The 25,042-nt window shown below is 40.9% G+C and overlaps 1 protein-coding gene and 1 non-coding gene across 2 annotated transcripts; both read right to left on the reverse strand.

Moving 5' to 3' along the window:
* Nucleotides 1–1,592: 1,592 nt before the first annotated feature.
* Nucleotides 1,593–10,126, reverse strand: naa40 (N-alpha-acetyltransferase 40, NatD catalytic subunit). The gene is made up of 8 exons (XM_063470162.1): nucleotides 9,765–10,126; nucleotides 7,730–7,825; nucleotides 6,843–6,895; nucleotides 6,593–6,688; nucleotides 6,114–6,272; nucleotides 5,937–6,020; nucleotides 5,069–5,146; nucleotides 1,593–3,948 (listed from the first exon to the last, which is right to left on the reverse strand). Exons 1-8 carry the CDS (start codon nucleotides 9,768–9,770, stop codon nucleotides 3,801–3,803), a joined length of 720 nt encoding a protein of 239 aa, XP_063326232.1. The 5' UTR covers nucleotides 9,771–10,126; the 3' UTR covers nucleotides 1,593–3,800.
* Nucleotides 10,127–11,632: 1,506 nt separating this feature from the next.
* Nucleotides 11,633–11,714, reverse strand: trnal-aag (transfer RNA leucine (anticodon AAG)). Its single transcript has one exon. It is a non-coding gene; the product is annotated as a tRNA-Leu (tRNA).
* Between the last annotated feature and the right edge of the window lie 13,328 nt (nucleotides 11,715–25,042).

Below are 25,042 nucleotides of genomic sequence, written 5' to 3' on the forward strand. Positions count from 1 at the left end.
TTAGAGGTTTTTTTTCTTTTTTTCTTTAAAGGTTGCATTTTAGGGTCAACTTGAAAGAAAGATAGAACAGCGAGGTCAGAGGTCAAATGTGACATCGTATTTGAATGCAAATTCTAATTTAAATATTTTGAATCCCAATATATAAAATTCCATATGTACCTGTATGTTGTCAGTAAAAACAGTAATAGGAAGAAACTAAACATAATTATTTATTTGACCTTTAGTTCTACTGACTTTGGAGGAGAGGTCAGAGGTCAAATTTGACATATTGTTTTAAATCATTACACAGTGCGTTCTATATGTTGGCAGTATACACCACACCTGTATATTAAGCATCAGTGACTGGTCTATACAGGCAAATCAGCAACCCTAACACATTTTGACGCAGCTACATGTGTAACAACAGCATAATGAAAATCTGAAAAACTGGCTTCCTGGCACATAATAATGAATAATTACCTATAAAAAGAAAAATAAATAAAATATATTAAACCTTTCCATACACATCCTCTTTTCCTGATGGAAATTCACTTATGTTTAAAAAGAAAAGAAAAGGAGGCATTTCTTGAAAAGTCAAACAACTTTCCTTTATTCGTAACATTATTTGTAACATAAAACACTGACAAGGCAGAATGACTTAGTTTTCCCTTTCATTGTCATTTACGGACAGGACTGGAACACTCACTCTCAAACACCGAGGTTTTTTTTTTTGCCTTTTATTAACATCATGTTTAAAAAAGTGTTTCTCCTGTAAAAGGCCAAGAAATGAAGATGGATCCACAACAGCTTATATATTTATATATATTTATATACATGTTGAGAAAAGACCAAAAGCAGTATCTGGAATTTTTTGTATCTGTAACCATTAAAAAAAAATAAAAATAAAGTCCTCACTGACTTCAAAGTAAATTAAATTCAGGCTCATTTCCAAAAATTACATTTTCACATAAGATTTTTTTTTCCCCAGTGAGCCTTTTTAAATTTTTTATGATCATTTGTTTTAACTGCCCACATGCCTGGATTGAATATGACCGAGTGCAGATCCAGTCTCTGTTCAAACTTTGTTACATTTACTTTCATGCAACTTCACATTTTCAAAGAATAGAATAAAACTAAACAAAAATCTCCTCCTGAATACCAGGACTACTTTCCGGTTGTTTCTTTAAACAGGATGGTAACAAGACTGAGCCGTGGGTCAATCCAATCCAGCCAGCGGCTGACTGACTGACAGCGTGGCTGTTAAGTACAACAGATGAGGTTTGATTATGTTTGATTAACCTGAGAGAGAGACTGTGAGTCCATCGATCTCCTACCCCTATGTACAACATCCTCTTTTTTTTGAAATTGTAACATATGAAGTACAAAATTTTTTTACTGTACTATTCAATCAGATAGTCTAGTCCCCGCAAACTGAAGCATGTTTAGTTGTTTCTGTTCCTCAGAGTTCAACCAAGCAAGAAAAACTACCATGTCTCCAGGTGCTGAATGTACTTTTAGCAGGAAACAACCAAAGCTTTCATCCCAGGATCCCATAAGACTTTTCTCCTCAAACCCTTTTTTTTTTTGGTACCAGATTATTTTAGTACCAAGTATTTATACCAAGTGTCTGTCTACTTCACATAACAGCCTCTAACTTCACGTATTTGTAGCAGGCTTTTCATTATTATTTCCATTATTGTCTGTCATTGGTGTGCTGTTACAGTGGTGGATCCAGCATATGTACACGTCCTCTCTGTGAACCAAAAAACTCAGGCTTCACACAGAAGCACCGTTTCAGACATGTTTATCTACTCCTGGCTTTGTGTGATGTTAATATAGATGACAATTGAAACCATCACTTTGACAGGGGTAGCCAATGAGAGGACAGCTGTCTTAAAGGGACAGGAGCTGTAACAGCTCATTTGAGACAGTGGATAAAATAAACTGCACCAGAGGCCAGGATAGGATAAATAAGGATTATTTTTAACTGAATCATGCAAAGCCAGAGGAAAAAAAATAGATACATGGAGCTGGAAATGTGCATAACTGAACCCCAGTCAATGCAGTCAATCTCAATTCTAAATCAAGTAAAAAACAAAACAAAACAAAAAAAAACACAGCAATTTAATCCAAAGACACAACAAAGGGTTTGTGAACAGGCGGGGATTCATTGTGGTTAAAGTGGCATTAAGATTATTCTAGACCAACATGAGAATTTTAGATGCTGCTTCTCGCAGTGGACCTAAATCTTAGAAGCCACTAGTCCGTAATCCTAATTTAAGACTAGATTTACTCCACCCGCCCCCACCCCCCAAAATACCAAATTTTACAGGAGGGGACCAGGAAAACAAGTTAAGACTGTGGAAGAACTAAAACAATTTAAAAAGCTCCCTCAAGTGCGCTGCTGTTACCCTCATCTGCATCCATTCACGTGTCGTTTTCAAGCAGCTATATGATCAAACGGTGACCTCTGTTGATGCTATTCCACCTTAATCCACAAGATATGCAAGAAGTGCAATGGAGGATGGATTTAGTTGTTTTTAAACAGGCCTAGTAGCGTCAGATTTGTCGTCAGAAACTAAAAGAAAAGAGGGAAACTGGGGTGTACTATGAAAATCCGTAAGCTAGGTAAAAATGAGAACTGTGTGGCAGCTGTGGGTGCAGGAAAAACTCATCTAAGGAAAAAAAAAAAAAGGAGGCCAAAAGGTCAAATGATTAATTTTCACAACTAAAGATGTCTTCTGTGAAGCTGAAAAAGTATCCAGTTACAGCATGCATCTCTGATGAGGCGATATGACACAGGTGGGGACACACTGGGAATATTTACTTAGTCGGATGCAGATTTACAGCAACTGATGATGTTGAGAAAACATTTTTTTAAACGTATTTTACTGAGAGACTCGAAAGAAAAAGGCAATCTTGGAAATCTCATTTGATAAGATGTAAGCATTAAAAGCGAGGGAGACATCGATACATTTACCTGAATCGAGGAGGCGGGTGGTGCCGATGGTGTATTGTAATCATGTAACAGTAGTATCACGTGCCAGCTGCTGCTAGCTGCAGTGCTTCTGTTACAGAATAACTTACAACTAGAGTCAGAACAGATAATATTACAGTGCAACGGCGCTTCTTGTGCTGGTTTAACCAGGACCTAAACTTGGGCTCTCACATGAAGCCCGATCCGAGGACCCCGGTGCAGTGAAACAAGCAAGTCGTCTCAGTGCAAAGGCCCCAGAGAAACCCCGAGCTGGATTGTAGAAACTGACTAACTCTGAGTTATTTTTATCAGCTTATTTTGGATGGTTTTAGTTGTGATTTCAAGACTCAACTAATCCTGTTTTACACTTGAGAGACCACAAGTGGGGAGTTTCTTTAATACAGCTCGAGGCCAAGAGTCAACTTTAAGTCTCAAACCACAGTTTAAGAAGCAGATCCAATACAGTATAGCAACACAGAGAGATGATGAGAGCTGCATGGGATAGGATCGGTCTCCGTGATGGAGACTGTCAGCTTTTTCTTGACTGGAAACTAGTTCTGGTAATAACAGCGATAAGAGAATGGGAAGAGATGATTTGGACAATGAGCCGAGGGGCTGGAAAACAAATCAAACAAACAAAACAAAAACAAAGAAAAGGCTGTGTGCGAAAGCTCACACTGCACGCTGCATCGAGATGCCGGCTTTTAATGCGCAGGTGGGTTTTCCCACCTGTCGGCCTCCATAATTCAAAACCACTTGTGGACTAGCAGGCAGCTGAAGCTTTCGCACGCAGCCGGTTAAAGTTGCTGGCTTTTAACCAATCGCGTGGCGTAACCGAAGCCGATCAGTGGCAGCAGCCCCCGCAGTGTCCGCCCCCGTGGGTGTGTCCCGCCGAGGCCTCGCCGTGCTTGGTCCGCCTGCTCAGGATCTCGTAAGAACAGTCATCGCCGCAGCAACCGGACATGCTCGGTGAGGTCTCATCTATCTCAAACCTGGAGGTGAGGGGAGACGGCGAGCTTCGTTAATGGGAGACCGAAGGAGGTCTGGTTTCAGACAAACAAGGTCCGAGTGTTTCCTGCCTGTATGTGACCTTTATAAGTGGGAACTTCCTGGAGAGTTAATGCACTAATGATGGCGATCACATGAAGACGCCATAACTGTAAGACCCGCCAGTCTCACACGAAAGAGAAAGTAAAAGATAATTCAATAAGGCAGCGCCGTGATGTCGCCATTATCCCAATAATAACCCTCAACAGTCCTCATGTTTGCAGCGCAGTGATCATAACAAAACTGATTGCGGTGTCATGAGACAAGGACTACTAAAAATGAAAGTCACCAGTTCAGTGTGGGACTAAAAGGGAAATCCGGTTGCAATCTTTGCTTCTGTTCCTGAGTTACGACATTGAACAAAGGCCAGAGAAGTTCCACATTTCTTTATGGTTTCATCTAATATGTATTAAATTTTCAGAATTAAAATTTCTGGATTATGTCCAGAAATACATTTTTGTGAACTACCAGCTTTGCCCATTCCTTTCTGATCTAAGACTGCAACTTCATGAGAAAGAGACTAACCCACAACACCTGTGGAGCCATACATACTGAGCTGTGAAGCACATTATATTCTAAGGAGCTTGGAAAGAAAAGCGTCTGGACTTCTTTAGGTTTCTTGAAGACGTTTCACCTCTCTTTCGAGAAGCTTCTTCAGAGCAATTGGTGGAGAGTCCCAGATTATAAACCCTATGGGAGGGTCCCCAAGAGGGTCAGGGTGTGGGTCACAATCAGCCAAGGTTTCGGGTGAATCCATTGTGAAACCTAGCCCCACCCTATCATGTGATGGCTTCACCCGAAACCTGTTTTCACACCTTGGCTCGTGTGAGTAGGTAGAGGATCAATAGGCGGTCCATGACCCTCTTGGGGTCATTACAGACTACAATGACCTGGATGACTGAGAAGCTTCGCAGACAACTAACCTTATATCATATTCCATAATAATATAATATAGTGTCCATATATTATATTATACTCCAGACTACATGTTCAAAGGCTGAACATTTGTCTCATTACAGTTAAACCCTCCATATTTCCTAAGCGTTAAAGAGCTGGCATACTCACTGTAAAGCTTCTCTGAAGAACTGGTATGCCCCTTTGTTCTGTTTAAAAACTGTCAACATCACCTTCTTCATCTGTGTACTGGACAGAGGACAAGAAAAAGAAACATCTCTTTAGTGTAAAGTGACCTGAAGGTGTGACCATAGACTGTATATAAAAGATGGATGTAGCCCATGTTTTAGCATTTGTTTGTTATGATAAATGTACTGTGAATGCGATGTTACATTCTCCAGTTGTGTTTGTATTCAGTGTAGGTCACCTGTAACCAACTTAACAGTCACCAAAATTTGGATCCACGGCAGATTTTTGTTCATCTCACTGCTAAATATAAAATTGACAATCTGAAAAAGGCATTCTCTCTAAACTACGTCTAAAATTCATAAGTTATTAAAAAGCTTCTGTCCGATAAAGTGCAAATAACTCCCTAAAAGCTACATTCAGCTGCTCCCTTGTCATGAGGGATGGCTCCGCCTACACTTGTTGTACTAGAGTTTTACCGCGAATGCCATTCCTGACTTAACCTCAAATGGGTTTTTTGTCTCTGGCTGGAATCAAATTCACACTCCATCTCCAGGAAAGCTCTTGGCTATGAGGGGAATCCTGACCTTGACAGTCAGAGTCGTCGCCCCCTGTTGGCCATTAACAAAAATGCAGGTTTAATGCACTTCTACATGTGCTCCACTTTCATCTTTTATTTACAGTCTATCACTGTGGACATTAATTCTTTGGAGATTTCTTTTTGTTGTTAAGAAATTAAAGTTATGTTTGCGTGTGTAAAAAACATGCTACAAGTATTTTCTTCTTTTTAAAGAATACCTAAAGAAGTAGCAACTTTTTTTCCTCCCATAGTCACACAACCTAAGTTTTTTACCTGTTAGCGATGAGCTGGAGTATCTGAATGAGAAACTTGCCAAGCCCTTTCCTTCGCACTCTGCTCTCTAACTGCACCTCATAGCTGCAGAGCGAAGAAAGAAGCGCAAATTTAAAAAAAGTCTTTTAAATTTGAAATCTTTTCTGAAATTCACAAACACACGGCTGGGTACCTCACCAATATAAAACCTCCTCCCCGCACTCTATGTCGAACCGGAAGTGGGAGAAGGCCACGGGGGAGGAGTCGGCGTCGCGGGCCAGCAGGTACCAAGCCCTCTCGTCATTCATCTCCTCCCTCTTTTCCCTCTCCTTCCATCCCCACTCACTCTGCTCGTACCTGCAACAGAAAGACAGCAGACGAACTCGAGTATGGCACAATAATTGGAATTCATGCTGCTCTCAGATTCTTCTAAACTGGACAAATACCGTTTAAAACTGAATATGAGACAATATTAAATACAGTGACTCAATCTCTGCCTTCTTTTTCTACTCTGTGTGTGTTTAATTCATGGCCTCAGATCCACATCTTGCCATCTGCCCTTATCTCATGTCACAAAAAGAATTTCTGGCCTATCTGCACTCTGCTCTGAAAAAGATAGGTCACTCTGTTCCTGAACTACTTCGAACTCTGAGAGGAGGCGAGAACAGACTTCTTACAGCGTCTGCATGTTGGCTCTTGTGAGTTCGAAAGCCCACTCCACAGACAGCGGGTTAAGCGCGGTCACTCTCTTGCACTCTATCTGCAGGTTCAGCCTGGAATGGGAGGACAAGTCAACGTGTGAGTTTATGAGTCTGTGTCTCCGGGAAAACCGGCTGTTCCCTCCATGCGGAAAACACAAAACAAGAATGAATTTCATGGAACGGGATACTGAATAAATCCTCTGTGGGTGTACAAAGCAGTGCGTACCCATTTCTGTCGTATTTTTTGAAGGCTGGGAAGGCGGCCAGGGGGTCTTCGAGCTGTGAGAAGAGAGGGCAAAATGAGAAAACGCTAAACTATCAGCACTGTTCTCCATTCAGTCATGTCCTTTAAGCAGCCTTTACGCTCAATGACCTGAAAAGCCAAATAAGGGCAGGACAGACTACACGTCCATTAGTCATTCACGATGACACAAAAGGTCAGCTTCACCTTGTTACTGTGAAGATCAAGACTACTCTCGTCCTTGGACAGATTATGGCACACTGGGCCAAAACCACAGACACTCAGGCTCAGAGAATTTAAGTCTGAAGGCCAAAAGTCAGACCCTAAAGATCAGGTTAAATTGCTCATTTATTCATTTGAAACTATGGTCCAGGCGTCACTTTAGGAGATTTTCTTGCATTCCTTTGCTGTTATCACATCCACCACAGTGGGGGCAACTCATTTTGAAACAAAGTGACACAAAAGTAATCGACCCAGCCAGGCCCATCATGATCCCAATGAGGAAGCTGCTGCAGCTCAGATCATGTTGTGCGAGCTCTGTTTTCCTCCAGTTTGCTAACGCTCTAGCCAACCTCCAAGCTGCAGGAGCCGTGCATTCGAATAGACGGGTGAGGGATTTAATGATGCAGATTAATTATGCATAAAGGCACACATGGTGCGGTATTTGCCTTTTCCTGTCATGCCCATATCAATTAAGGCTGTAATCGGGGTGAGGAGGGCATCCCCGAGCTTTTTTTTTTTTTCCCCCGTGCCTTAAGCTTACAATGGAACAGCGTGCAAGAGAGACAAAAATCAAACTGTGCATTTTTAACATCAGTGCAAAGCCACAGCAGAAGATTTCTCCTTTTCACTCATATCCACAACTGAGGTACCTTATTGGCTGCGTCTACTTTGGCGCATACGGCGTCCATAGCTGCCCTCTCCTCCAGACGTCTCGCTTTCTTCTCCTTTGCTCTGTTGGACTTCCTCTGAAGACACAAAATGAATGGAGAGGAAAAAAGCAGGGGACATTTGGTGAATTACAGATGGATCAGAAGGACATTTTTCACCCTGACACAGACACACAAAAAATGCAAAATCCTGAGGTCACTACAGACAAAGAGGTGCTATAACCCTTTGCCTTTTTTACCACTGAATTTATTCCCTTCTCTGCTTCGCATGATTAGTGCCAGGCATTTTTCACCACTTCTTTACTGCTGAATCGATCTTCCCTTGTCAAAGAGTGTAGCCTGTGCTGACGAAATGACAAGGTAATGCAGCATTCTGGCACAGCAGCTACAGCCTGTCAGGTCACAAGAAATCACGATGAAACCTGGTGGCAGCAGAGCCCACAAACACAGAAGCAGGTAGTAGCCAGAGGATACCACTGTACTTTTTCGCCAACACACACACACACACACACACACACACACACACACACACACACAATCGATCAAACCTAGAGTGCAGTCTTTCCCACTCATCTGAGTATTAGCAGATCTTTGAATTTCTGTTTAATAATGACGTGTGCTGCTGTACACGTTTTAATTACAACCACGAAGCCACGTGGCAAATTAATCAGAGAACAGATCGACCCTCAGACATGAGCATGAGCACATCCGGGAAGATCGAAGCTCCACAAATACATCAAGGCCTGGAAAACAATGAAAAAGCAGAGCTTATTACTCTTAATAACGTGATTATTGTCTCTCTGAAATGCTTTCATTCTAAAGCCATTACAGCAGTATAGTATTTCTATAGCCTGTGCAGCTCCCTGTGGGAAATTTCTCTGATACCGTTACTCTCATTAAGCCTGCTCCTGGTTTGATGTCCAAAGCATCTGCATTGATGGTGCAGCCATAACTCACACAAATGACCCTGATAGCGTTTATGCTGTGCAACAGAGAGATTAGACACTTTAACGGTTCCTATACTCATCCTCTGGACCTGATGTAGTGATTTTTTTTGTGGCTCCATGCCATTTAGATACTTATTTGTCTGATTGAGTCAAACAATCACAAGTAGTATTAGTATATTGCCCTGGTTGGAAGGCTCCATTAGTTATTAGAGTTGGTCGTGATGCGTTTAGGGTGCAGAATTGGTGCTTCACAGGGGAAACAACTAGGCATTAACTGAATTCCTTCATTCCAGGGCTGAGCAATTATGAAAAGGAATGCCAACTTTAGCTCCAAGCATTAACTCTGTACCGAGCACAGGGAGGCTGCACACTGAGCTGGGGAAGGGGGAACACGTGGATTGGTTTATCTGGAGCCAAAGAGAAGGACAAAGTCAAGTCTAGCTAAAGTTAATAAACTCAGCTTTACAGCTTCTGAGTGTGTGCAGGCCTGGCTGGTGTAGACGGGTAGCTCATATTATCAACTTCCAACATGTGTGAATTAGCCAAGGCCAGGTGGGGAAAAGACCCCACATCCTGGCCTGTTTGGAAAATGTACACACACATACGCACGCGCGCGCACACACACACACACACACACACACACACAGGTGATTAGCATTAATGGTTAGCAACGCACTCGCCATTTGCTGTAATGGCATTCCCCGACAGCTAACAAGGCTAGCGGGCTAACAATGTCACAACACACATGACATGTTAAGTGTGCGCAACGCCAAGGACAATGCAGTAACCCAGCTGAAAACGTCATAAAAAGCCATGTGTGTGCTCGAGCTAACGCTACAATGCTATGTTACTGGGTTTATGTGGAGGCAGCTAGACGGCTAACAGCCAAACCAGCACCTTCAGCCACATCCATCCACCATGGTCTTTCTCGCTTTCCCTCTCTCCTGCCTTCCTTCTTTCTTTCATATCTCCTCTGCTTAATCAGCCGCTGACGAGCTAAAAACCTTTCTTTGTGCCACCTCGCTTCATATATATATATATATTTTGGGGGAAAAACACATGCAACTCACCCCCATTTTGCTGCCGTATCTGCTCGATCCCCCTGGAGAAACACACCTCTATTGTCCCGGTGCTTTGCTGAGTTATTAGTATCGTGACTACAGGCAGAAAGAAGGGGGCCAGATGAATATGACAATGATGGATAGTGTGCTAACAAAGCTAGCTGGCTGACTGGCTACAGCAGACGACCGACGGCTTTGAAAGAAGCAGCAACCGGCTGCGAATTTGATCCCAACGTGAGTGAAAACCGAGCCGTTTAATTTCCCTCTGAAGTCGGATTGGCGCCAAGACTGCGAGGCTGAATTATCCGGGCTGCTTCGTTGCCCTTTTCTTTTCTCCTCTCCGCCGCGTCCAGCTATGCTGCGTTCACGTGTTCCACCTCACCTCGGACTTCTGACACCCTTAGCCCCCAAATAGATTTAAATAGTCTTAAGAAGACTATTATAGTGGTTTAAAACAAAACTAAAACCTAAAAATGTTAAACGTTAAATAAAAATATAAAATGGAAAACGAATTTAAACTACATTGTTTGTTTACAAATGTAGCTTCAATAAAAGTTTTTTTTTTAATTCTTAGCTGTAATATTTATTAATATGGTCATCAGGAGCCTCTGCTGCATGTTTATTTAGACTTGGATGTATACATGACTTTAAGTGTTGTGTTTGTGTAATATTTAATCTGAACTTCCTAAACCTGGACCGTCTATAATTTCTTTTTTTTTTTAAAAAAGCCAAACACTTAACATGTTCAAACAATAAAAAGGTGAACTGAAATAAGCAAACCCACCCTGGAAAGTAAGTGAATTTAAACTGAATTGAGAACGAAAATTCAAAATTAAACGAAAATTAAGACTTTTTTTAAGGCAAACAATAAATATAGAACCTAAACATAATGTGCAGTATCCTCACATACATCTACTACATGAAAAGTGGCACTGGAGAAAAGCGCAAACTATAGAAAATCAGCCACTGTGAAAGTGTCTTGAGCCTGCATTCCATCTGAAGGCCACTAGATGGCGACAGCTGTGTTGCAAAAATACTTGAGGTCCTATTGAAGTCTAAAGGAAACAGTTTCCTGTCTTGACCTCTGTAAGCACGTTGATGCTTGATTTATGATCTCAGTTCCTCATTTGGAGCTATACTGAATAAAAAATGAAGCCTATTTTGGCTTTTAGTCAATCTATCTTTCAAAATAGATCTGTATAAAGCTACACAATCATTTGCTAACTTGACAATCACAAGTCATCAGCCAATGAGTGTATGGTTTCACAAACCTGCACCTACTTGTCACATGTGGATTTTGGCAATCAACATGGCCACAGTGGAAACAATCAACTCAATGTTTCACAGCAAGAATTAAGAAACCAGTGCGTGACACACATTTATACCATGTGCAAAAACTACTAGAATTTACTCACCAAAACTGAAGCACACCCTCCTTGAACCATCTATAGCGCATAACAAGCCTAATTATTTTTCAGATAATTCCACTAAATCCTGTAAAAGAGACTAACAGCAAAAACTCACTGTTCAGTGATTCCAGTTAGTGGAGATGAGTAACTGTAGCTGCCAGTGTGGGATGAAATGAAATAATAATAATAACACAAATAAAAGTAGTCATTATGCAAATCCCCTTACATTGTGTTGGTGTAGTAAAACTTTAAATTCATTAAAAGCTGTTTTTTTCCATTACTATTCTACATCATTTTAAAAGGAGTCAAGTATCCTTGAATTATTGAAATTATACAGATTTCACTATCAACTCAACTGTCACACCTAATTCTGCTGTTGTTCTGCTCACAAACGTTGCGTAAAGACCACATGTTTAAAGTATATCCTGTGTATTAACTGTAGCTTTCTATGTGTACTTGAAAAATGTCTGGCAGCGGTGGGATTCGAACCCACGCCCCCGAAGAGACTGGAGCCTTAATCCAGCGCCTTAGACCGCTCGGCCACGCTACCACGTGCGAAGTAGCTTTCCTGAAAGAGCTGTTGGTCACTTTTCTGACAGTACCTGAACGCACCGCTGCGTTAGCGCGAACATGGTTTCCTTGTTTGTGACGACAGAGCGCCAGACAGCACAGGTCAGGAAGCACGCGGCACTTTCAGAACCAGGAGGATGACCTCTGACCTTTACGGCTACTCCTTCTATGACAGAATAATGCTTAAAACGTGAAAGGCTCATAAATAAGAGCAACACAGACAGGCTGGGAGTAACATGTGCGGTAGCTACAGTAATCTGGTATCTCATTAAATAGATTTTTTTTCCAGTTCTGGTTATCTGAGTCAAAAACATTATACAAACCTGTAAAATAAAAGTGATCGTGAAGCCTCCATTGGTCACCGTGGAGCACCTCTACATGACGTGACCGTCACTCAAACGCGCATGTGTCAAACAGCTGCATAGATGGCAGAAAACGCATGTAAACATTGTATTTTCAAATAAGACCCTATAGCCGAACATTTCTTTTTTTATAATGCACCGACTGTGTTCTGAACAAGTTTTCTCAGATTGAAAACAAACCATCCACATTTCACACGTGAGCTTGTTCATTTTCCTATGCTTTGTCTGTGTTTTCATGCAAAGCAGTGGAGGTTTAGAGAAATTATGGTACATTTGCCTGCTGAAGTCACTCTTCCAGTTTAGGGTGTTACAGCATCTAATGCTAATGTTACCACTTGGACCACTTTGGACTTCACTTTCCACATCTGCTCCAGCTGTTCCTTCAGCCCCTGGTACGTCTCTATTTTTATGTGCCGCTTCTTCCTGATGTTGCTGTCCGCTGGGATTGCCACATTTATCACCACTGCGGTCTGCTTCTCCTTCTCAAACACCAATATGTCTGGTTGTCAGTCTGGTTTAAGTCCCACAGGACCTTACCCCCATTAGCATTGTCTCCCACCAGGAGTTGGAGGCTTCTAATGTATATCACCCAGATGTTCCTGTACACTAGCCCAACCACTTAGTCTCTCAGTTGTGTTTATATATATATATATATATATATATATATATATATATATATATATATATATATATATATATATATATATATATATATATATATATATTTATTTGGGGCAAGTTTTTCAAAATATTTCTTTCTCACAATATATATTCACTACTTCGCTAGCACTTACATCACAATACTTTACATCATCATTATTACTAATAGTAATAGTGGTTAAATAATTTAATAATTTAATAATTTACATGGAAAAGAATAAAAGAAAGTGATTTCAAAGTATAGTTACATAATTATCGGTTTGGAATTTCCAGTAGAAAATTTCAGTGTCTTTTCTGCTATTTTGCTAAGATTTTATTAGAATACAAACAAAATACTCCACTTTTCTCAGTTGTGCATCTATAGCTCATAGTTAATCATGCGAGTGAAAGATAACTGCCACAGCTTGAAACCCCATGCTGCTCCGGGCAAATCTACCATGTTTGGAGAAGGAGTTTGCCACAATGACCAATAGGTGGAGGTGTAGGTTTGGGAAATTAGCCAGTTCATACTGCAGCTCTTATTTCATTCTACTGAAGCTAGAAATGAAAGTTTTTCTCAATTACTCTCTTTTGTTTTTTACAGCGTTTGTAAAACAAGATGCATTTCCCCAATCAGCTCATACACGCAGCAAAACATTATAACTAATGTGAAAAGAGTTGCAATTTAAAAACCTTTAACTGTTTATCAAAACAAACTATCTGCATTAAACGATGACACTGGTCAGCAGTTTTTTTTTTCCAGAGATGAAATGTGACATTTCTTAATGACTTTGCTGAATCCAAATATAACAATTTAAATGAATGATTGGCTGTTTCCCATGATGTTGAAGTTTTTACATTTCACACCTATATACGTTGTAACATTTTAAAATAAATAAAAAAAACAGTTCCACATAGAGACAAAATTACACCACAAAACAAAGCAGCGTTGTTCGGTTCACACAAAGGGTCTGTTAACGGTAAATTTATCTGGGCTCCAGCCTACCAGGCCAGACCAGCATGTTGTGTTTAGGTGGGATAATGTTATGACATGTAGCATGACATGTTGGTTTCTTCTTCTTGGCTGCATGTCTCTCTGTGGATCTCCACAACCAAACTTAGTTCATCATTTAACAATGTGGGGCACCAACAGTGAAAATGCAAAGGTTTAATTTGCATGTCATTGGTGCGCGCTCTGGGAGTCACGTCACTCAGTATGTTTTTAAAAAATCATGCAACTTTACTCTGAAGTATTACACATTTTCTGCTACTGGGAAGGACAAATTTAAGGTCACAGTACAGGTCAAAGGTCAAATAGAGAGAATATATTTAAATTTGATATTTGCTTATGATGCTTGATACCTCCACCTGGGCCACTTCTGTCAAAATACAGGGCTTTACTTTATTTATTTATTTATTTATTTATTTATTTCAGAATCACTGACTTTTTTTTTTTTTACCCACGTGTCGCCAGGTGTTGAATTCTGCTGTGCAGACGTAACACAACCCTTTTAAGGATTGTGCATGTTGTTTTAAGAAAAAACTTTGATTTGCATAAATCTGTAAAGATTTAAAGTAGTTTCCGGCTCATGTAAATATCGCAGTATTGTTAAACTTGTGGTAACATTTTGTCTCCTTAGGACAGCCCTGCTGTTTTTCCTAATAACAGCCAGTGGTCTGACCTTGATCTTCCAGCTTTTTTCTGGTTTCTTTACCACAGTGACTTCTTTCTAATGCCGCATCCAACAATTGAATTGTTCGCACTAGATCAGTCTGCTCTAAATGGAAGCCAAGCCAGTAAAGGTTGACATAAGAGTTTATATTTCCTATACTGCCTCATCATTTATCCTTGCTAGGGTATACTTTTTACTACTGAGCATTTCTCCTTCTTTCTTAGTGTCTGCACATGTTTCAGCACATTCAGGCAAATAATTAGGCACAATTGTCAATCGTTTGAACAGTTACTGCCTGTATAATATGTATATGTAAATGAAATTGCATGTGACATGAGAAGCTACTTTCAGCTGCCTCTTCCTTCGTCACAAGAGGTCACCACAGCAGGTAGCTCTGCATATTTGGCTTGGCAGGGTTTTTACAGCAGATGTCCTTCCTGATAGATCCCTCGAAGGGATTTGTGTTTCCTCCCAGAATCAAACCAGAGAGCTTTCACTTGGTAGGCAAACATTTAAACCACTAAGGTGAAGAGTCCATCTAGTATTCAAAATCTGAATGAACATGGAGGAGCTGCTCAGGTAACGAGGAAGCAAGACTATAGATTCTTCACTGCTTTTACTGCAGGGGGGGATTTATATGAGGACTGACTGTCAGCAGGTAAATGGAGTAACAGATTTTACAGTTATTTTGTTGTTGTAATACACTATTGCAAATTTTATTTCCACTGTATATGTTTGTTTTTTGTTTTCCGTATTTTTTCCATAAGTTTCTTTATCACCGTGTGAACAGACAAGTCAAAGGTAGAAGGCTTATATTTCTAAAAGTCTTCTACTTGTTAGTAAATGTCTGCTGTACCAAGCTACAGATATTTGTCTGAGAACACATGGCTGCTCGTCATGTGACTTGTTAAGGGTCACACATTATCACACTTTGGCTCGTGTGAACTGTAACGACTCGCATGATGACAGAGGGTGGGTCAACGACTCTCGGGACCAACTTCAAGGTCACAACCCCACTAGGTGTTAAATACCCAGTGCTCAGAGTCACAGCCTGTCGCTCCACGTAACCACACACTCTCAGTTATCTTCCTTGAAAAATATCAGGGAGGGACTGCTATGTATGCGGCACTCGTCTGCATCTTCCTATATTCTGATGCCTCTCACCGCCACACATCCTGGCTCCTCATCCATGGGCAGACGGTAGCCCTGGTAAAATATTTATATGCAGGTTCCTGCTTGTTGCAGTTTTTCTCTGTTGCTTTGGCTTCGTTCTCAAATTGCGTTTAAAGTTATCAAAAACATAAGAAATGCTTCACGGTGATTTTTTATTGTTATTGTTTGGAAATGTTTTAAGACATTAACACAAGTGACTTAATATACTGTCTACAGTTTACATGTGGGCAAAGTAGATGTATTGTTCTCAAGCAAATGCAATATTTGTGTTGTTTTTTCCACATTAATAAGACTTTTGACTTAAAAGACTGATGTCCCAGAAATTAAAGGTGGTATTATTGTGCAGCTGACATCCAAGATCCTGACAGATGAATCCTCCAACAACACAATTAGAGTGCAGCTTACACAAACTCTATGCTACATTTACAGAGTACGTTTGTGTATCCAGTAGCACGATCCTGTCCATCATATATTTTATACTTTAAATGTATTGATTTATTTATTTTGGATCAGTTCGATGGTGAATCAGTTCACCGAAACTGGTCTATGTTCTGAATAATGAGGAGGTAGCTATTCTAGTCTTCTTTTAAATATTGGTCATAAATGTCTTTGTGAGCAAAATTGATAACATTTCTCTAAAATGTGCTGTTGTTATTTCATTATGCGAGCCATCGCATTCAGGGTAAGCCTAATTCTCAGAATAAGCCAACCCCACGGGGTCGTGAGCGTCGCTGAAGTGGAGTTATAACAATTTGTGAAGATGGAGGAGAAAATATTTAGCTGGAGAAATAGTCTGCCAATAAAAAAGGAATAGGAGTAAGAATGTGTCACAGCTTAGAAAGTAAAGCACAAGAGCTCAGAGCTGACATGCTGGTTCTCCTATTATCGCCTATTTGTTTTAAATGACTGCTGAAAACTCATTTTCATAGATTAGATTAACATGTAATCTTGTCCCCTTTATTTTTGCCCATAGTTTGCAACTATGTGCATGTATGTGTGTATGTTGGCATGAATGTCTGAACGTATGGTTGATTATGTCTGTATACTGATCTTCAATGTGAAGCACTCTGTAACCCTGTGTTTTACAAATAAAGTTGGGTTTTTTTCCTGTCATTGTAACTGTAGTTGATTATAATGTGTGACCACTGAGGAAAAAGTATTCCCCTCACAGTGCATGACAGTGCAAGGGTGCTTTTTACAAACTAAACCTGAGACTGAAGAAGTCACTTGGGTGAGTGACGAAACGTTTCTCCCACGGAAAACGCTACGTCCAGATGAACAGAATCAACTTTTGGAGATTTACTTACCTGGATGATTGAGAATGCATCAAGATGTACAAACTAAAGCCACGTGGCAGTGAAATCAGCACCTGAAGAATATTCACTCAGGAAATCCAGCATGATTCTGACTTCATCTCCTCACAGTTTAAACACATTGGTTTACACATTGCCGAAATATGTTATTTTGGTGAAAGTGACTTTCTTTAGTTACACTAAAAAATAAATCTTGACAGATGATTAACTATTCCGGCAACGCTGCATTTAAAATGAAAAAAAAATGTGAAAAGCTGCTTCAGAATTGAGAACATCAACATTTTTAGCAAAAAATGTGCAAAAGCTGTTACGAAAAACTGTAACTCATTGTTTTAAATACTTATGACTTTCACCCCGGGGGCTCTGCAGACGACATAATGTGCATGTGATGATTTCCACAGACTGTTACTTCTCTGCTGAGAGGAAACAATCTATTTGGATCACAAACACACATACAAATTCCTCTTAATTCTCAAGTAAAACCTTGTCCTCATGAGTTCAGCATGTGTAGAGTTTTCACTTTGGGACACAGTAGCAACATTCTCCTCAGAAAAATGATAATCTGGTGCAGTAGGCATTCGATGTCAGTGATGACACTCTTTTATTATTGTGAAAAGTTAATTTGAGAGGAGAATAAAAGGTTTTGAGCAAGCTTCCACATTTTGCAGGTTAACTACAGTGTTTCCTGTACATATGAACAGTTTGGGGTACTGATTGCGTACTGGGTTTTTGCTAAATTTAAGGGTCTTCAGCTGTTAACTATGGTTACATATCATCTATGATCAGCTCTTCTATATCTGGAGCATACGCTCTTAAATCCCAAAGACTCTGTTTATCAGTAATTGGAGTTTATGACATCATACTGGTGAGTAAAGGGTGGTGAAGTAACTCTGAATACCATGAATTACCTTTCCAAATAAATTTTAATCTCATTGATCAGACGTGCGGGCCCGTTTTGAAGCTGACTGAAGGGTCGCCACCTCAGTACTTTTCCACATGTTGGCGCTGACTAGAATAAGGCCAGCCCAAAACAAAAGGGTTAATTATTAGACTCTGGATTGTTGACTCTGGGAATTCTTGATTTGGTGGGATATGAAATGGCCACCGACACAAGCCCACCCACTTTTCCATAATGCAAATAAAGGCCCTGTGTATGGGGGGTTCTCTCTCTCTCTCAGTAACCTCCCCAGCGCAGATGGCCCAGTCTCTAAACCCCGCCCACAGTCTTTTGTCTTCAGGGAATCTGTCTCTTGGCTGTTAGTAGAAAAACTATTTATTTCATGTGTCAGTAGGGGGCGCGACGAAGCCTACTGAGGCCCCATACTCACTGTAACAAGCCGGTCTTCTTTTATTTTTGGATGCATAGCCACTGCAGAAACACAGAATTATAAACAGGACCTGAACAGAAACTATTCGACTACATTTTCTTTTGTTTTGTCTGTAAATATGCACAGAGACCAGCATATGAGGGGATACTAAAAAGCAAGCTGCCCCCCCTCCCACTACCACCCACACATATACCGATATAAATATTCGCGCGCACAACTGTGAAGCTCAGCAATGCTCTGTGCATACATAGATAGATATATAGACAGGCACAAACCAAGAATATCAAGACAAGGACAGATGAGAGCAAACTTGAAAGGGTGAAGAGGAAAGTAAATGAAGATACAAGAGAAAGGATGAGGAGGAGGAGAGAGGTGAAAGATGAGGCAGCAGGGAGACACAGAGAAGCAGAGGGGAGGAGGATGAGAGAGGGAATCAACAGATGCAGTGTGGAAAGGACCGAAGGAGAATCGTGGATGAGAACGAGGCCTCTTTCAGCACAGAGAGCTCTGCAGCGTAGAACTGAAAAAGAGAGACTCGATATCCAGTTCGTGGCTGTCTCACTGTTAAAAATGCTGCACAGGATCCATATTTGACCTGAAATATCTGATATCTGCCTCCAGAATCACGTCTATCTCTATTCACTGGAAATATTTAATGTTTTATTTATTTTCAGACTAGTCTCACCAGATTTGTTTTTATTACTCGCCAACCAATTGATTGATTGTTAAAGGGAATGTCTGATCAGCTGTCAAGTGGAAGCACCTCAGTGCGTTTAGGCATATAGACATCATCAAGATGCCCTGCTGAAGGACGGGAAAGAAAGGTGATTTTAAGTGACTTTGAAAGTGGCATGGCTGTTGGTGCCAGATAGGTCATCTGAATATTTCAGAAAGAGCTGGTCTGCTGGGATTTCCCCCACAACATACTGTAGAGTTTACAGAGAACGGTCCAAAAAAGAGAAAATATCCAGCGAGCAGCAGTTCTCTGGCCAGACTCCTTCAAGCAGGTAGGAAGGCAACAGTAACTCAAATAGGCACTCACTGCAGCCAAGCCATGCAGAAGAGCATCTTTAAACACATAACACATCGAACCTTGAAGCAGATCGATTATAGCAGCAGAAAACCACACCTAACGTCAATCCTGTTAGCTAAGAACAAGACAATGAGGGTACAAATCACACTATTGGACAATAGAGGAAAAACAGTGTTGGTCTGATGAGCAATGTTGGGTAAGTTACTTTAAATTAGTAACTTAGTTACATTACTAGTTACTTCTATCAAAAGTAACTCAGTTACTTCAAGTTACTTGTTACTTTCAAAGTAACTAGTTACTAGGGAAAATAACTTTGGTTTTATTCAGAATTCTCTTGTTAATGTGTTGCTTCCACAACTGGATACCCAGCAAGAGTGCCAGTCTTCTAGCTTGCTTACTTGCCACAAGTGCACTGTGCCACCTACCAACAGAAAGGAAAAAATAATGTGCATATTTCCACGAGAGAAATCCCCCGACTGGACCGTCGTTGACTGCCGCCATGATTCTAGCCTACGTCACAGCGTCATGTGTGCTTTTTACATCCAACACAAAAACTGCAGTCGTGGTGCTTTCGATTGTACTCAGAACTCGGAAATTCTGCCTTCTGAATAGGAAGATGTAGGCAACTCCAGACTGCAGATGAGCTGCATACAGAGCTGGACTGGGACAAGAAATCGGCCCGGGCATTTTGACTAGAGACCGGCCCCCCATTATAGGAAAAATCATAAAGCCTTTGAATGAAAACAAACGCTGTTGTGACAGTGATGTACACTGTTTTGATGGTATATATGTATCAATCTATCAATCATTTGTTGTAAGACTCAGATAATTATTTTTTAAAAGCTAGACATTTTAAATGAGAATAAGAAAGAAAAGTATTTCTTTGTGCCCCCCTTTCCCTGTTAATGGGAACCTGGCCCCCTGGCAACACTTTGCTAGACCCGCCCCTGCACAGTTACCAGCTGTCAGCTACTTAGAAAAGGATCCTGGTGTTATCTGTCTCTCAGAAACAGTTCATAACTTCCCTTCAACTCATTCATGTCACCTAAAAGGTAAACCTGTTTCTCCATCACCTGTTCAGCTCTGATTCAGTAAGGACATCTCCTGGTTTCATCTTCATGTTTCCCTCTCATGAGATAACCAAACCGATATCATGACCAGCAGCTTTGCAGCTGTGGCTCCAGCAAACATCAGCTGATACTAGAAATTAATATTAAATAAATTCTAACAACAGCTGATCGAGCTTAAACGTACTGCTGTTGTTTAGCGCGACATCCGCTGGTTTCCTCTTTCTGGCACAAAGTGGGCGATAAACAAACAAGAGAGAAAAGCCGAACAGCTGATCATTGATCAGTTTAATGATTGAAGTAGAAACAGGAGAGGGAGGGGGGAGAGAATGAGAGAAGAAGAGGCAGCTGTGCAGCTCCAGCTTTGTGTCTTTTTCATTGTAGCTGAAGTACAGGGCAAACTGTGTTCCTTTTCACCTCAGTACGAAATGCGTAATATTTTCTCTGAATACGAGACGATTCTGTTTTTTAGGGGACGGTTGGCAACTCTAATAATTAACCTTATGAACAAAATAAAGTTCAACATCAGTAACATCATAGCACCCACCCAGCTGTATAGAAACTCCATCATGGTAGCTAGTACGCAGTACGAAAAAGTCAGCATAACGAAAATAAACTCCACCTAAACTTGGTTTATATCTGACCAGATAGACTGCAGGTCATAACTTCTTACCTGAAGTTCAGTTCACCTGACACTCGGACCGGCGGCCGCCTCGGGTCTCTCCTCCTCCTGCCTCCCCTTTCCTTCATCCACCTGCTGGCCTCCACCACTTGCTAATGTTGGTGAATCTGTGGAAGCTCCGCGATAGCCACCACACGAAGTAACGAATAACGAGCCTATCTAAATCCCAGTAACGAGTAACGCGTTCCTGGTTTTGGCATAATAACTAGTTACCGTGCTCGTTACCACAATAATAACGTAGTTACTGTAACGCGTTACTTAATAACGCGTTAGTCCCAACACTGCTGATGAGTCTCAATTTCTGCTCAAACAATGAGATTTAGCACAAAATGACATGAAAGACTGGGTCCACCCTGCCTTGTATCATAGTTCAAACTTTTGGTAGTGTAATGGTGTTAGGGATGTGTTCTTAGCACACTTTGGGGCCCTTAGTACAAACAGAACATTGTTTAAACACCACAGCCATTGTTGCTGAAGATGCCCATCCCTTTATGACCACCATGTACCATCTTCTGATGGCTGCTTGCAGCAGGATAACGCACCGCATCACAAAGATCAAATTATCCGAAACTGGTTTCTTGAACATGACAAGTCACTAGTCACCGACAAATTCACATTATGGATGCACAGCTGACAAATCTGCAGCAACTGTGTGATACTGTCAGGTCAATATGGAGCGAAATCTCAGGAATGTTTCAAGCACCTTATTGGATCAGCTTTGAAGGCAAAAGAGGATCCAGACCAGTGCTAGCAAGGTGTACCTAATAAAATGCCCACTGAGTGTATGTGGATCCAACACCTCTAAAATGTGAAGAAGTGCCATTTGATTGGATACCTAATAAACAGGATTTTGATAACCACTTGTCAAAATTCAGTTTCATATAAGAGCATAACTCTGGTAACAATGTCTGTTTATCAAAAAAAGTGATTATTAGGGCCCGAGCACCGAGAGTGCGAAGGCCCTATTGTATCTGCTCTGTTTATTATTATTATTATTATTATTATTATTATTATTATTATTATTATTATTATTTTTCATTGAAATGAATTGCTTTTTTGAGGGCTTTAACATGCTCCAAAACTCATGAAATTTTGCACACATGCCAGGTCTGGTGAAAAATTTTGTATTTTAATGGTTTTATATATGAGCACTGGGAAATGGCTCTGTAGCGCCACCTATGCGTTGTTAAATGCAGCCCTAAGAACACATCTTTTGAGCTACATGTATGAAATCTGGCACACATGTGTATCATGCCAAGACGAACAAAAAAGTCTGTGGGCCCAATGACGCAAACCCAACAGGAAGTCCACCATTTGGACTTGAAAGTGATATTTTGGCTTTAATTTTGCCATTTCCATGCCTCGAACTTTTTCGAACTCCTCCTTGGGATTTGGTCGTATAAGCTTCATCTTTGGTCAGTGTCAACTACACAGCTGGGCCATGTTAAATTGCGGAGCTTTTGAGTTTTCATGATATGGTGAGGCCGTGGCACCATGGCGAATTTCCATGATTCGCCATGAAAATCTTATTGTCTCTCATTCTGTCATACATGGTCCGACCTGGACCAAAGAGCACACATATGATAAGGCTCCACCCCTGAACATATTTCAACTGCCATATTTGACATGAGGGACAGCGCCACCTAGTGGGAACAGGAAGTGTCATGTTTTACACTTCGGGGTATAGTATTGTGATCGATGACATCTGCGGCCTCAAATTTCTTCAGGAAAGCCTTAAGGTGTTGGTCTTGGGTTACAGTGAAAACTGTGACTTTTCGTCAGAGGGTGTGACCCCTGCAGAATGGCGAACATTGATGTCTCACCATGAGGAAACAAATTAGTATAACTCAATGAAATCCAGTCTGATCAGTACCAGACTTTACAGGGATGATGTCAGACCCGCCCTGAACAGATTGATGTGCCCATTGTCAGGACTACATAGAGCGCCACCTAGTGGGAACAGGAAATGTCATGTCTTACATTTTGTTGTACTGATTTTCACAGGTACATCGTGGCCACCTCAAAAGCGGTGAATATCACAATCAGTCCCTCGTGATGCTTCAGTGAGAAAATTGTGACTTTAAACTGAACGGCGCACCCTGGTGGCAACACGGTTCACCATGAAAGATGAAACGGATTTTGAGGGGCTTGGGAAGTTTAAGAAGTCTTGAAATTTGGCACACACCTCCAATGTGATGAGGGCTTTCTTGTTATGTGAACACTTTCCGTGAATAGCGCGAAATGGCTCCACAGCGCCCCCTACAAAATTTCAAAACAACAGCCCCTGCTCTGTGTTTTATGTATGAGTCTGAAAATTGGTAAGGTTATGGAAGATATCATGATGTACAAAAAAGTCTCTTGGAGCAATATTCCAAATCCAACAGGAAGTCAGCCATATTGAAATTAATGTGTAATTTTGGCGACAATTTCCCTTCTTTTCAGCCACCGTTCTTTGACGAACTCCTCCCAGGGATTTCATCATATTGCCGCGATCTCCTCTGTGTGGAATCTAAAGACCTTTGTGATGTTAAATTGCGAAGCTTTTTACGTTCAGGGAAACGGGGTGGTCATGGCGGCACGTGGAGTTTCAATCGCTCGCCAAAAAGCAGTAATCTGCTGTCACTCAAAAACACAATGTCCAATCTCTCCCAAAGGTCGCAGGCGTGATGAGACTCGAGCTCGGAAATGTTTGTTATGCCATTTGTCAGTAATGGTTAGAGCGCCACCTAGTGGGACGACTATAATAATGGTTGAATTAGATGAAATGTTAGCTGGTGGTTAACTGCATGAATTCCATCAGTGTGACATCAGATCGGACGCACTGGTTTTAGGTGTTGGGCTTGGCTCGACGTGCTGGGGTGCGAGGGCCCTCATATCGCTGCTTGCAGCTTTAATTACATATTAGTATTGTTATTTAAACAACCCCCTGATAATTAAGATTTTTTTTCAGTAATGTTAGGACCTCAGAGTGTTAGATTGCTTCTAAGATTGCTGTGGCTACCGATTATATCATCCCTTAAAGAACTTTTACTGACGACCCGCTGAACATCACATGTCACCGTTTGCACTGGCAGACCATATGGAGGGAGGAGGAGGACCCAAATGCAGACAACGAAATTATAATTTAACAAAAGGCGAGCTGTTTATTTGTGGCTGGGAAAAGGTACAAAACAAAAGGCAGATGCACACTGAGGCAAAACTAACCAGAACTAAACTGGGAACAACTAAATGCTAAACAAAAGAGACAAAGAACAAAACCTTGAACATGAAAAAACCTGGAAATATGACGAGAACTCAACAGACAACCTAACACTGAATAAAGGAAGACAGGACTTAAATACACAGAACGGTAATGAGGGAAGTGGAAACACATGAGGAACATAGCTGACACAAATTAACATGATGCCACAAGGGAAACAAAACTAAACACACTGAACATGGAAACACGAGACTGTCAAAATAAAACAGGAAACATAATGAGACGAAGACTGTGATGACAAGAGCTTGACAATATGACATGGAAAACACAGACATGAAACATATAACAGACTGGGGAGACGGAATGATACACAAGGAGAGCTACATGGAAACAGATAATGGGAACGAGGCACAGACATAACTAAAAATCATATATAGAGGACAAGAGACTTACACAGGAAACAGAAAACAACAGAAGGGAGCATGGATGAAACTTTAACTAAACAAAACCTAATTACGACACTAGAACTTACCATTACTCTAATACATCATAAGAAATCAGGCATACAAAATAAACTCAAAATGCAGGGTCGCGTCCTGACAGTCACTAACTGTACCTCTTCAGAGCCCTGGAGGCCCTTGTACCACGCCTGGGCTGTATCTCTCTCTTTTTTTTTTAATGACAACCACCATTTTTCAACAAAAGATGCCAAAATGGCATCACTGGCTTACTGTGACTCAAAGGGATTTGTTGTGCTTGATTTGAGTTGCATCAGCTTTGGTGACGTTATAGTTAATAATTCAACAGATTTATTAGCAATAGTGCTTACTGACTCATTG

Source organism: Pelmatolapia mariae, linkage group LG3_W, assembly GCF_036321145.2.
Source record: "Pelmatolapia mariae isolate MD_Pm_ZW linkage group LG3_W, Pm_UMD_F_2, whole genome shotgun sequence".
Classification (NCBI taxonomy): Eukaryota; Metazoa; Chordata; class Actinopteri; order Cichliformes; family Cichlidae; genus Pelmatolapia; species Pelmatolapia mariae.

Bases quoted from the DNA above. Each gene is read 5' to 3' on its own strand.
- naa40 (XM_063470162.1), bottom strand. The intron at 6,896-7,729 runs GTACCTCAGTTG...CTCTTCTCACAG, and splicing joins AAGTAGACGCAGCCAATAAG to CTCGAAGACCCCCTGGCCGC. The intron at 6,273-6,592 runs GTAAGAAGTCTG...TTTCTGTTGCAG, and splicing joins AGAGCCAACATGCAGACGCT to GTACGAGCAGAGTGAGTGGG.